Source organism: Vanacampus margaritifer, chromosome 14 (genome assembly GCF_051991255.1).
Source record: "Vanacampus margaritifer isolate UIUO_Vmar chromosome 14, RoL_Vmar_1.0, whole genome shotgun sequence".
In the NCBI taxonomy this organism is placed as follows: Eukaryota; Metazoa; Chordata; class Actinopteri; order Syngnathiformes; family Syngnathidae; genus Vanacampus; species Vanacampus margaritifer.
Genome location: NC_135445.1, coordinates 8,542,656 through 8,557,682, shown reverse-complemented (window position 1 = coordinate 8,557,682; position 15,027 = coordinate 8,542,656). Strand labels below are relative to the sequence as shown.

Below are 15,027 nucleotides of genomic sequence, written 5' to 3'. Positions count from 1 at the left end.
ATTTGGTATTCATGTTGTATTTCAAATGAGTTGTTAAAGAAATCCAATAAAAAAAACAATGAATTGGGCTGGGTTGTTTTTGGTCTTTCTCAGAGAATTCAAATGCGATTGGAACGATAGTCACAGATGGAATCAGAGGGCAGACACACCGTAAGATGCCAAGAGAGACAAAACAAGGAAACAAGAAAAAGATAAGGCTCATTTTGTCTGCTTATGTGATCAATCTTGTGGTTCTTCATACATGAGAGCACACAAAAAAAGTGAGGGATTGCATCATAGCAGCATCATTTTTATTTTAATTATTTTAATTTTTTTTCATTTGCCAAGTTATCACTGGCATTTTTAAGCGTAAACTCTTTAATACAAACCTAATTCTCTTTGAAAACCGGCAGTAACAAAAGAACAGCCCTGCTAATTGTATCTGCAAAAAGTGGATTTCAGCATTTTTTATGAACACGGTTTATTTCATTCATTTCCTAGTTTAGCGAGTCAAAGAGGCTTTGTTCCAACACATGAATCCAAATTAAAAAGGCTGTTTACTCGGTTCGGTGGTAATCAAATAACTGGCAGTCCAAATTTTCCACACAGTCATGTCCATTACTGCTCAATCAAAAGTCCTCGTTAAATCTATTTTGAACTGCGGTATGAAGCATTCCCAAAATTTGGCATAACGAATACGGAAAGCATTCTTCCACTTACATGTCTGTCCATACGCTCCGCGTCTGCCACAGAAGTTTGTTTTGATACAAATATTGTCAGACTCCTTCCAAAAATAAATCATCTGCAATCAATCTTGTTTTTTGTATTCTAACGTTGTTAATATATTATAGGGGCCAATCTCAATTCTGTTGTTCATCTGGGCATCGAGCTGAGGCAATAATTGAGACCTTATAAATTACCATTATTATAAATGTCTCACAAACACACTTGATGTCACACACCTGACACAGCACATTTGCCTCAATATCTCTGAGAAGGGAAGTGGAAAAGCCAAACTAATTTAGAAGGTCTCCATTATTGCCTAAGCTTGAAGCCCGGAAGAACAACAAAATTATATATATATATATATATATTTTTTTTTTAATATATATATATATTTTTTTTTATATATATATATATATATATATATATATATAAAACTGTCAATCAAGAAGGCAATCAACTTTTATAACAAAAAAGCATGTTCCAGATGTGCCCCTTGGTTCATATATTGTGCACGTTACTGTGCATATTGTTTTGTACTGTATGTGCAAATGTGATCCAGTAACACTATTGCAGTCCAGTCGTGTCTATCTTGTCAATTTGCATAGGTTATTCAATACGGTTGACTCTTCACTTTGTAGCATCAGCAAGATGTGACAGTGACATCTACATTATTGTGTGTTGCGTAAATGGAAACACACACGCACACGTCTCAGGGAGAAGTGACAGCTTCCATCAATCTTCCATTTTTGTCCTACACCGTTTCATTCCCGTGGGATTCACATTTTTGCTCAGCGCCGTCATACAAATCAAAGCTGATCCGAACAAAATTGTTCTAGTAAACAAAATTGCTTAAAGTCCATATTAAGGATGATTAAGGATATTAAGCCTACTAAACTTGTCTATATGAACATTAGTGCTCTCAAATTGTACAAATGTCATTCTTTGTAATAAGATAATAAATAGTATACAGTGTTCCCTCGCTTTATCACGGTTCGGTTATTGCGGCTTCACTCTTTCGGGGGGTTTTCAGTTGTGACCAGAACTTCACCTAATATGGATTTACTTCACTAGTTCGCAGGTTTTCTTGATATTTTACTTCTAAGTCAGACCAGTTACAAGAAAAAGAAAAAAAAGTTCAATTGTGGCATTTGATCAAAAAAACGGCGTACCGGACAACCGCTTTATAACTACGTTAAGTTTATATACTGTATTAAGTGACAAATGTTTAGAAGGGTGGAAACAGCAATGGCTTAATAGAGATATAATCCATAAAAAACAAAAACAAAGTCAACCTGTCGCTATCGATGGGGATCACGGAACGCATCACCCGCAAAAAACTGTACAGAACTGTACGTCTCATATCTGTTAATCATGAAAAACCCCCAAAAGTTTTTTTTACAGTGTGCATAACAGAAGTACAGCACATATTATTCTTTACCACTGGATACGTCTTCTTTTGTCCTTGGATATACATTTTCTTCTTTGAGAGCTGACAATCAGCCGCTGTGGTTAATATGCTCCACACTTCCTCCAGAGGGCTACGCCTACACTAATGGAGTTAACTCTCCAGGGCTCCGGTACCAACAGTGGCAAAGAAAATGGAACAACACGCATGCCCTGGTGTTCTCTATATTGAAGCAGTGATCCGCAACCCGAAAGTCAAAAACGTGTTTTGTTCTCTGCAGTGCCAGTCTGTCATTCTCTATCTATTGCCGGTGGCAAAGTGACGTGATGAAATTAGTTAATAGATTGTAATGCAATTAATTCAGTCTATCCAATTCTGCTGGGTCTCTCTTGATTAGGTATTGGGTCTCTTATGCTCTTTTTATATGCTATTCTTGTTCCTCAAGTGTGATCATTCTTAAACCCACACACACGAACATTTTATTTTTGTATTTTTTTGATGTACAATAAATTGTAATTGCACATCCACTACAGAGGTGGCAGTGGACCTTTCATTATATTTTTTAATATATTTTTTGTATTTTTAATATCAAGCAAACTTCAAATCTTTTCGGTGGCAGACTTAAAAATAGTCAACATCGCTAATACTATTTATAGTGGCAGCGGAGAGTTGGTGGGGGCAAAATGTTTGTTTTTTTCTTCCTTGTGAGGCGTATCAGAAAATAATTTAGAATCACTGCTCTAGGGAAATACATTCTCTATACTGCTTATCCATTGAAAATAAAGAGACTGGAGCAGGGTTTGAGTTATGTGAGAGCCATTGAAAGCAGAGACCCTACAAAGTGCACCTCAGTGAGTCGTCTTAGCTTCACTTTTGCAATACTTTTAACTCATTCAAACCCAAAAACATATTTATACGTTTTTTAATGTTTTCTTTTTATGCTAGAGCAAACAGAAGGCTTTGATGCAGCTTCTGACTAAAAGATGTTGCTTATAGCAATGGTAGCTACTGCAAAAAACGGCCAACATGTGGCAGCAGAGTATAAGAGATCAGCCAGGGCCGTGTTGCAATAAGCTCTTTTTCCCAGTGTTTTCAACAGGTTTGTGAATAATGATTACATTTAGCTATATTTTAATGCTAGGGAACAGATACAAATATACTTTTTCTTCCTGATGAAAAAAGGGACTGTAATCTTTCTTTTGGTTTCCATGTTTGTATAGCAATAGAACACAATATTCTGTAGGCCTTCTGAAAACAGTCAAACTCCCAAATCCAGTTAAACAGCCAGGAGCAAAGGGGGTTGCTTCAGTGAAAATGGCTGGGAGTGAATGAGTTAAGATGTTACCAAAAGTGTGAATTGTTAAACTGTCCTTCATTTGTATCATTCTTAGATTACTGGCATTTCTAGTACGTATCTATTTCCTGCATTTCATTTGTGTATCCCCGTGACGGTGGTGAACTTAGTGACTCCGTTAAAGAAGTTCTCAGTCAGCTGACTTATACTCGGAAACCATTGGCTAACAAGCTCTTGTCACTCTTTCCATGAAGTCAAGTGACAAATCGACTCATTCCAAACAGACACAGCCATGCATTTTGTGAGAACTCAAAAGAGTCGTCCTGCTAATCTATAGTTTTCCCCGCGCCCCCCCATCCGTTCTTTCATAAGGACCTCAGCATGCCAATAATTTGTGACATGCTCATGGTCATGAGTTGACCTGACTGGTGTCTTTGTTGAACAAAATGTTGGTCTTGGCCCAGAAAGAAAAAGCTCAACATTACTCTTAACGACATAAGATGTCAGTTGATACATAATGAAGCAAACTCTCAATGGTGTAACATTTCACGTAATCAGTACTTTGTCAGTCTTTTTGTATGCACTGACAAATGCAGAATTAGGAAAGTGGTAGTCAGATAACGACGACACAAAGACAACCACGACAGCTAATAGTAAAGCACAAGTTGCAATAAAAAATAAATGCAAGTGTGACTTTATAGCAAAATGATGTCACCAGAGTAGATGCGATAAAAGCTGTAGGCCAAACGTGAGGACAAAATGACACTAAGACAAAATGCATACTCACCAAGCTGACTGCGTCTCTGAGCGTAGGCTACCACTACTGCGGCCAGAACTACACAGCACAGCGATGTCACAAGGTTTGCCATCTGTGGACACACCACACAGGAAAAATCATCAGCGAGAGCACGTGCGGCGGACGGACGAAGAACTGGCGAGCGGCTGTTTCTGCCCGTCGTCCTAATTGACTGACAGACATGGACGCCTACAACGCCATTGAGGAGATGGAGAGATAGCTGCTTCCTGTCCCTCCTGAGTCTGTCTGTCTGTCTTTATCTCCTCTCACTGGGATGGTGTCTGAGAGGTGGCCTTTTTCCCCAACCTTTTTTTTTTCCTTCTTTGAAAAGCTTTCTCGCTTTCTAATCCTGTTCAACTCCCTGTTGAGTTTCTTGAAATTGCATTTTAAATTGTTATTTCTGTCTTTGTTTCTCTTTCTCTGTTTCTCTGTTCATCAGACTAATGGGTTCATCCTCTCTGGGATGGGCCATGAACAGAGGCTCTTAAAGGTATAGCACACCATAAACAAACACACCCGCCTTGTACAGGAAGGGTTCTTTGAGGTAGTATATTTTTTCATTTATGACTACGGAGATGGTGAGGTTATGTTTTTCTGATGACTAATGAATTAGATTATTCAAATGAAACTTTGTGGAGGGGTATGGCCTGCAGCAGGGAAGAATACATCCATCAAAAGTTGATGAGGATCTGGATAAAAAGTCGAGATTGTTTTAAATCTGTAAACAACAACACAGAACTGCCAGATTGACTGATTTTATCTGTGATACCATTTCTCTATATTAAACAACTAACCATTAATATTACATTTTACAGTCACTTGTGAAAAAACTCAGAATAAAAAAAGCTTTTCCAAAGGAAAATTTGCATTCTGTCGTTTTGTTTTATATTTTATATTTTACTGTAAACTCCAGTGTTTAATTGGGCATTGTTGTTCAGCAAACGTAGACAATGCTGCAAGTTTGAGGTATTATTATAATTTCAATGAAATAGTTCTAGTGACAAGAATAAAGACATACAGTACAGCATGGACATAAATATTTAGTACACCTACAAGAACTGATGTCTACTCGGAAAAGAAAAGAAAAAAAAACATTAGGCCCCTTTGCTGTGTTTCCAATCTTTTTTTATTTATTTATTTATTTTTTTTTGCCTGTGTAAATTTATCCAACCACCCAAAGGTGCTTTATGGGTTTGAGGTCATGGGTGCTAAAACAAGTCAAAATGTGCAAATTCAGTTTAAAGAAAACAAAAGAAATCTCCACAAACACGGTGCATATCAGCGAACACTGTTAATTTTTTTTTTTTTTTATGTTGCTTTGGCGTCTTACTGCTTGTGAGAAAAGGCTGCTTCTGAGTAATATTGAGTCTTAAATCCCCAGTTATTTTAATATAATACATCCTTAAAATTCATGGGTCAAAAATCACTTCTTCTTTTTTGTCCAAAATTGGACTTACCCACTAACTTGGGTCAATTTGACCCAACGTTTTGGGTTATTTTAGTTGGGTCAAAATGACCAAAGTAGTGGGTCTGTCCATTTTTTTAAAACCAAAATTGGGTTATTTTGACCCAGGAGTTTCCACCCTGAAAACGTTTAGGTGTTGGATATTGGACAGACCCACTAATTTGAGTCGATTTGGGTTGCTTTGTATTATATATAAAAAAATTGTTTTGTGCAACGTTCCAATGTTTTGACCCAAAATGGGTTGTTTTTGACCCAGCAGTTTTCACCATTAAAAGTTCTGGGTCAAATATTGGACCAACTTGGGTCAATTTGACCTAACTTTTCTTTCTTTATTTTTTTTAACCAAATTGCCTTTTTTTTTACTCAAATTTTCAGTGTGCTAATATCATTTGGATATAATTTGAACTACATTATTTTACATGTTAAGTATATTCAATTGAAATGACAAGACATATGTGCAACCCGGAAGAGCCGGAACCAATACTTCGTGTTTCCGCACGGACGTTCGTTGCTGACGGGCAGAAGAGCGGAGCTAATTCAAATTTAAACACGGAAATGTGACGCGCCTGACGGCGAGCCGACCTGCTCGATGGACGTCCGTTGCTGGAGGTAACGACAAAACAACTTTCAAAAACTTTAAAATGGCCTGATTACTGAAATGACAAAATAATAAAAAGATTATATAGATTTAATACCAAATAGATTGAGTGCAAATTGTAGTCTCTGCAAAGACACAAAGTCACCAATGTTGGCAGCCAAGAAGAAGCTGGCTGTCATCCATTGAGCAGGTGTTCCACCGCACATCAGCATTAATGGCCAAGATTAATTAATCAGCTTTAAAGATGATCCTATTTAAACTGTTTTGCTTCCCTGCTAGCGTGTGGGGGCGAAAGGTCGTTGGTCTGGCTCTCTTCCTGCAACCACACCACTTGAGTTCTTGCCCACTAGACATGGATTTTTATACAGGCTTTTGCATTTCCTCTTTTTACCGAGGAAGGATTATCTCACTTGGCAGGGAAGGCTTGCCAATGAATGTTGAGTGAAAAAAGCACATGTCCACATGTGCAGAACACAGCCAGCATTTTAAATATATGTGTATAAAGCAAAGTGAATTTCCTTGTTCTTTGGATGGAGGAGTTCAACTGTTACAAACCGCCGTCGCCTTCCATTAGTGCTTTTTTGTGGATTTTTCCTTTTTTTAAATCTATAATCTTCTCCATTTCACTCACAGTACTCTTTGACGTTAACTTTTGATTACATCTTATATTTATTCATCGGTCATGCTTATTTCACATCTGGACCCATATTTAATCATCACAGAAATAAACATCTGTAATGCTCCAGGATGTTCAAGGACACGAAAAAGGCGTTTCAACTCCCATTGAATTTAAGACGGTCAAGCAATGAGCACAACTGCATGAACAAACACAAAAACAAAACAAAAACAAATTTTACATCTGATAATATATCTCTATCATTCCAGTTCCCTTTATATAGGTATATAATTTATTATTTTTTTTTTTGGATTTAACAGCAAGTAGCAGTGGCAGTTAAAAAAAAAAAATTCCATCAGGATGGGGACATTCTATTTGACATACCCTCTTTGCACATCCATTTTCTGCAAGACATAACAGATTTGAATTTAACAGCAGTAATATAGATTTGTGCCATGTTCTCACACTTGAAACTACAGTCACTCCCCTCATCTCAATTTCATGTCTTCACAGCTTTTTTTTTCATGTCTCACCACACCCGTCTTGCTTGTCTTCAATAACCAGCTCTCAATCTCAAAGCAAACTTGATTTGCTCATAAAAAAAAAAAAAAAAAGCCGCTAGAATGCCAGTAGTTTGTCACAGCGATCAAATAAATGTCTTGTCTAAATGGATTTTATGTTGTCTTGCTTCTATAAAAGTCCTGACTAGATCTACATAGTGTGTAACATTGGGCTCCCCCATTAGCCGGTCACAAATATGACACAGGAAAAAGCATTATCTAGGGAGGGGATGTCATGTAGGTTGGTGGTGCGAGAGGGATTCATTAAATCACCTTTACTACATTCTGAATTTTTAACAACAATCAAAATCAACAATATAAAATCATGTCATTTTTCCTTAACGTCTACTTATCGAAAGTACGCTTCAAAAACTTAAGTCCGCCTATTTATCCAAACTAAGTCAAAGATGACAAGAGCAAATAATCTGAATCATTTCCATTCAACATTTGGTTCTAAAAAACTCAATAACATTTAACTAGCAGGTTCTACTGTAAACATAAAACTGTTGTAGAGGTTAATCTATTCTATGTATATATTGAGGGGCCAATAAGTCTGAAAACAGAGATGCACAGCGACAAATAAGTTGGTGAGCAGTACAGTCAGACTGGCTGCCCCGGAAGGCGGTACTTAAGGAGAAACTTAAGCCACAGCGCAGGGGAGCAATACGAGAGCCAAGTGAGCTAGAGATATCCTGCACAGTTTTCCAATTCTGACTGGGCAGAATCTGTCTCGTGGTTCTACTGTTAATATGCTTTGTGATATACATGACTGAGAATGTAATAGGAAAATATAATCAAAATTTGGCTTGTAATTGATTACAATGTGTACTAGAACAAGAACAGGTAATAATTTTTTTTTTTTTTTAACTAAAATATGTTTGCTGGAATACAACACACGGTTCCTGATCTAATCTAACCAAAATGCTGTCTAAAATAGATACATTTTACAGATAATATTTGTATTGAACTTCATACAATTGTTTCTCTAAGGTAGTGGCTCATTAACACATACACAGTAAATTATGTAGAGTCAATTTGACTCTATTTAGAGTGGGACCAAATAAACTCAGTTTTAGAGTAGGCTAATATTTACACTCGGAAGAGAGTAAAATAAAGAATTGGAAAATAATAATAAAAGTCACTCAAGGGTTAAGAAACAAACTCACGACCTTTAGTTTGGGAGACACACTACCACCTGAGCTATGCCACACTCTTAAAAACAGTTGGGTGAAAAATAACCCAACGATGGGTAAAAAAAAAATGGACCAAGCCTCTACTTGGGTCCAACTGACCCAACTTTGAGTCAAGAAATTAGTTTTTTAGTGTAAAACAACTCATGAATATTGATCAGATCCTTTACTTGGTTCAAAAAATGTGTTAATTTTGTATAAAACCACCCAAAAAGTTTAGTCAAATTGACCCATAAAGTGGATCGGTCCATTTTTGATCCATAGTAGGGTTATTTTTTACCCAACTGTTTTTAGAGTGCACCCCTACTGTTTGCTTATCTCCAATGGACCAAAAACATTTATTTTGAGATTCCAACCGACACGAGCGATATACTAACTAGTGCTGTCAAAGTTAAAGTGTTAACTGATTTACTAATCACAAAAAATTACAACATTAATCATGAATTAATGCAGATTAATTTTTACCATGGATTATCTTTTAGCGTGACAGCAGATGGCTACATTGAAGGTAGCACAGGTTGTGTTATGCTATTGTGAGCACTAAACATAATTACATGCATTAAAGTAAAGCATTTAATAAATATTTGTGTATCATATTTAGAATATTTGTTCATGTCAAAATATTGGGGTCATTTTTTTCCCATTTTAAATTATGCAAGTAATTAACTGATTCCAAAAAGAGGAGGATGAGCGTGTGCAATGGCTCAAAAAGTGTTGAAGACGTCCTCATAACATTAAGAATTAACACATAACCGGTGCTCTTCAAATTTGGCAGGAAAAAAAAATTGATAAAATTTTTTTTTTACTAAGCGATTAATTGTGATTAATTAATTCTAAGGTGTGATTAATCTGATTTAGAAATGTAATCGTTTGACAGCCTAACACACAGTAGGAGCTGCGTGGCTCAGGGAGTAGATCAGGTCATGAGTTTGTTCCTCAACCCTTGAGTGACTTTTATTTTTATTGTATTTTTTTCAATTGTTTTTTTTAATCTCTTCCAATTGAAAATATTACTCTAAGACTTGGTCTATTTGGCTCCATTCCAAAAAGAGTCAAATTTACTGTGTACTTTTTTTCATTTTATTTAACAGGGCCAGACATCTTTCGTACACCTGCATCTTTTCATTTACAAAAGCCTTATTAACTATTAACTGCGGTAGTAATCTGCTTTGTGTTTAAGGTCCAAAAGTGCAGGTTGCAGCCCAGTCACACTTTTAGTTGCACATATGAGACGCGAGTACTAGACTGAGTTATTGGTGCCACGTGTTGTTTCCTGGTCCTTTAATCTCTGTCAAGTTTATTAGTGAAATGTCCAACAAAAATAACACCACCAGGCATTGGGGTGGTGGTGGTGGTGGTGGGGGTGGGGGGGGGGGTGTTGTAGGGGGCACACTGACAAAAAACAACTTTGCACAGTGCACCGCAGCGATAAAGCAAGCACCCTAGCAGGGGTTTCCAGAGGGTTGTAACCCCGAAAACATGTGACATTTGTCCCAGTGTACGCTACGACAAATAATATACGTGCTAGGGCATGAAAGTGTGTAAAAAAAGGTTCCCTGAGCTAGCAACAAAAATAAATGACGTGAGGTGAGGTGACAAGTTCTGAAAGTGAGTGTGTCAAAACATGCTTTTGTGTGAATATATATATATATATAGTACAATATGCAAAAAATCACCCTTAAAAAGCTCTGCATATGCCGCCCTCGTCATTTCTGTCCAATGGGAGCACCAATCGTCAAATGTGTTAACGGCATACAGTTCACAAGCAAAAAGTACAGTGTGAATACGAACCTCACCAAACAAAAAAAGTTAAAGTCCACTTTTGGCCTAGACCAAACAAGGGAACCAAAGGAATTTTCTGGTGTGAATACACACGAAGATGAACTGAGTATGACTTTATGATGGCCGAAATATCACATATTGTGATAGGGTTCCTTAAGGGTTACTAAAAGTCCTCCATAAAATGCTGTGTCTTAAAGATTTGACCATGATGATGTGATGATGTCATGATCTGTACCTCTTCACCAATAAAACGAGCCGTATCTTTGTCCGAGAGGACCCTAACACACAGGTGCACCTACAACTTTAAGACTCCTGTTTTTTTTAACAGGAGCCAGACGATTTTTATGTGAATTCCCAAGATTCGAGTCAACCGTGCACCTCTACACTCTGGAAAGTGCATTTGTGAATTTTCAGCATTCTATGACCCAAGTACTTGTGGGCCACATGTGACTGAAGTTTGCATTAATGCGTGTGATTGAGATGGCGTGCGGCTGCCGCCGTGCCTGTTGTGTGTGCGTGAGTGACTGGCAGCTCATATGTATTTCATCAGAGATGATATCACGCAGAATGACAGAGGGTGAAATTAAAATTGCTTCCCTTGTCAGACCATCACAATTCCCATATCGGCTCTTCATTTTGTAAAGTGTTGGTTTGCCCATCAAAATCCGAACGGTGTGCGTCGGCATGCGCGAGACCCATTTTGAACTATTGTGTACGCGTGTGTGCTGGAAACTGCAGGGGTATTTAAAGCGTCTGTCAGCAAACAATATGATTTTGAAATGTGACAGCCTCAGATTGCTCGCATAAAGACAGCCCACAGGCGGTTAGCGACACAATCGGCCAAACTCAATACAACCCGTCTCCCCATCGCCCGACGATCCCTTCCACTCATTTACCCACTTCTCTAGCCCCCCTACATATTTATTTATTCATTTCTTATTGGAGGCAAAAGGGCTGAATGGGCACGATTCTTTTGGCTGCTTAATTAAAATATATAATTCATCGCAGCATCAAATGATTTTGATGCCGCTGCGTCTTTGTGGAGTCCGATTTGGGATCATTTGCATTTAAATTGGAAATCCAGGAGGGGAATACACTAGGTGGGCTCTGGTGTGTTTGTGAAGATGGAAGGAATTTCTCTCTCCAAGAAATCCACATGAGTAGGTTCTCCCTTCCTTTCCAGTGTCACAAATGGCACAAAGCGCCCAAAGCAACAGCACGAGCGAGTGCCTCGGGTTCATTTAGGAACCGTGGACCAGACTAATGAGTCTACTGTAGCTGACAAAACATCCCTTCTATTCTATTTCCAGTTCTCATTCTAAAATCAAATTCTTCTGTCAGTATGATGTAAGTAAAGTAAATATGAGTAGTGCATTGTTATGGATGTATTTTTGGCAAGGTTATACTTTAGGATAATAAAAGAGCTCTCTCTTTAAGAATGAAAACAATTAGAGCTTATATTATAAGTCAATATTATGCAATGCTGATTTTAGTGTCTATAGCAGGGGTGTCCAAACTTTTTCCTTTGAAGGCCACATACAGAATAATCGGCCACTTTGACATTTTCTGACTTTGTTATACACGTTAAAAAACAATCAATGAAGTGCTTATGTATTAGTTTTATCTGTTTTTTTTTTTTTGTTTGCTTGCTATTTAGTCATTTTAAACACCTGTTAAAAGTGAAAAGAGAAACAGTTTTGGATTTTTCATGGTTATGGGGTGGCCAGCACCCCTGCATCCCACTAAAGTAGGTCTGCCCCTGCCATTAACAGATCTCCACATTCAGACCCAAAGCAAGAGTAGTAGTATATAAAATAAGACGGGAATTTTTAAAGCAGTCATTTAATTTAATTAATGTTCGCAAATCAGACCAGGACTCAGACAGCAGAAAGTGGAAGACGATATTTTTGCTTCTGAAACTCAAATTTTCTAATTCATAAGGCAATATAAAGAGAAATGTCGTTACCGATGCAGTTGTAAGTATTTTCGATTGAGTAGCTAGAAAAGCACTATAAATTACGAGTACAACAAAAGCTGCTGGGATCGACTCTAACTTGGCTCCAATTTGACCGAACTTTAGGTTGTAAAAAAAACCTTTTTGGGGGGGAGGGGGTGTTTGTTTGTGACAGAAAATTATTATTTTGTACAAAATAACCCAGAAAGTTGACCCAAATTAGCACGTCGGTCCAATTTTTGACCCAAATTGGTTTATTGTGACAGTAACAGTTTTTTTTGTCAAAAGATATATCCATCCATCAATTCATCCATCCATTTTCTTAACCGCTTTTCCTCACAAGGGTCGCGGGGCGCGCTAGAGCCCATCCCAGCTGGCTTCGGGCAGTAGGCGGGGTACACCCTGAACTGGTTGCCAGCCAATCACAGGACACACAGAGACGAACAACCATCCACACTCACAATCACACCTATGGACAATTTGGAGTGTTAAAATGAACCTGCCATGCATGTCTTTTGGAATGTGGGAGGAAACCGGATTACCCGGAGAAAACCCACGCAAGCACGGGTAGAACATGCAGACTCCACCCAGGAAGGCCGAAGCCCGGACTCGATCTCATGTCCTCTGCACTGGGAGGCTATTGTTTAAATTAAGCCCGGACTCCGCCCCAAAAGATATATATATATATATGAGGGCCACTAAAACATGGATGGTGGGCCACAAATGGCCCCCAGACCAGTTTTGACTCCACAGGTCTATAACAACAGCGTATTTTTTAAATCATAAAATGCGACATCCATCATGTGAAAATATTAACCCGAATTGCTATTTCAACTTTAAATAATGTTGGAAAGAAAACAGGGATTGAAAACATTTTGAGATATTTTCACATCCCAGACATTTAGTTAAATGCACGTCAACAAAATGTGAATGACATCGCCTAAAACATGGACGCACGTACAAGTATGACACCAAAGCTCTCCACGTATATTTCCCTCAAGCGGGAGACCAAATAAATCAGGAGTAAGTCTTCCAAAGACAAAGACAAGAGTCAAATGTCCCAGATGCTTTCAGGGAAAATATTCTTATTTCATCATCTTCAAAAGTGAAAAACCCCTCCGATCCCTCGGAAGCGTTCACACATCAAAAAGGGTCTTTGCTACGGATACAAGGTCCTTTTTCTCCTTACTTCACAGTCATCCAACTTCACTTAGTGACTTATTTCTGATGTTTGTCCTTCTTGTGGGCATCTGACAAGTTAAATATTTAAATGAAATATTGAACAAAAGGCCAAGACTTATTAGTAGCAAAAGTAAATTATGATTTGAATAATAATATATTGCTATTAACTCCTATTATTGGTTATTATGTTACTAAACCAATGTTCTGATATTATTTTTGTGTTTTTTTATGCATTGTGGTGTGTCTTGGCTCGTAGACCTTTGAAATAGACTTTGTGAAGATGACATAATAACAGTTGTTACAACAGTTGTTAAGTATCGACAGAGATGGGTATAGTACACATTTGAACCGGTTCGGTTCTGATTCTTAGTGTGCGTACGCTGCTGCGTTCAAGTGTGGCGAGAACAATCGGCAACTCTTCCACTGTCGCGTAGTCACGACTTAGAAAGACGCGCTTCGGAAAATAAAACGTGGTACCTTTTGGCTTTACGTGAATCGATGTTTGAGCAAGTGCAGACATTGATGGAATCTGAACGAAGCTGTCATTTTCTCATTGTTAACAGGGTAATTTTTTTTTTAGCAATTGAATATTATTGTGTCTTTACTAACCCTTTTTTTTCTTTTTTTTGTCTCCCTGTTATGGTTTTGGAGCTCTACTGAAGAGGATTAGGGCCAGTGAAGAGAAAAAAAAGGTTGGCAGGATTCTGTCTTTAAAGTCAGAATTTTGACTTTATTCTCAGAACTCTGACTTTAAAGCGAAAATTCAGAATTCATTCTCAGAAATCTCCCTTTAAATTGAAAATTCAGACTTTTTTTCTCAGAATTCTGACTTTTTGACTTCCTCACAATTCATAGATCTACGTCACAAAGTCAGAATTTTCACTTTAAAGTTAGAATTCTGAGATTAAAGTCCGAATTCTGAGATTAAATTCAGAACTCTGAGATTTAAGTGAACATTTTCACTTTAAAGTCCGAATTCTCTGCGATTGGCTGGCAACCAGTTCAATGTGTACCCCGCCTACTGACCGAAGCCAGCTGGGATAGGCTCCAGCATCCCCCGCGACCCTTGTGAGGACAAGCGGTTAAGAAAATGGATGGATGGAAATGGATGAATTCTGAGATTAAAGTGATAGTCAGAATTCTGAGAATATGGCAATTTATTATTATATTATATTATTAGTATGGGATTTTTTTTAATGGGCTTTAGGTGAACTGATGAATACACACACGCTCGCACGCACGCACGCACGCACACACACACACACACACGCACATACACATACTCACCCACATACAAAAAAAAAAAAATATATATATATATATATATATATATGTGTGTGTATATGTATATATATATATGTATATATATTTAAAATAATAAAAAATAAAAAACATTTATTAATTTTTTTTTAATTGATTTGTTTGTTTGTTTTTAAAAAAAAGGAGAGCAATGATGATGTCAAATCGAATGAACAATACT

At 37.6% G+C, this 15,027-nt stretch overlaps 1 protein-coding gene across 3 annotated transcripts in view; it reads right to left on the bottom strand.

Moving 5' to 3' along the window:
- Positions 1-15,027, bottom strand: part of cntfr (ciliary neurotrophic factor receptor) — a 358,577-nt gene that overhangs the window by 122,440 nt on the left and 221,110 nt on the right. For all 3 annotated transcript variants that reach the window (XM_077586331.1, XM_077586329.1, XM_077586330.1), the window contains exon 3: positions 4,192-4,273. In XM_077586331.1, the coding sequence (XP_077442457.1) occupies positions 4,192-4,273 (82 nt within the window). The remainder of the gene's footprint in view (positions 1-4,191; positions 4,274-15,027) is intronic.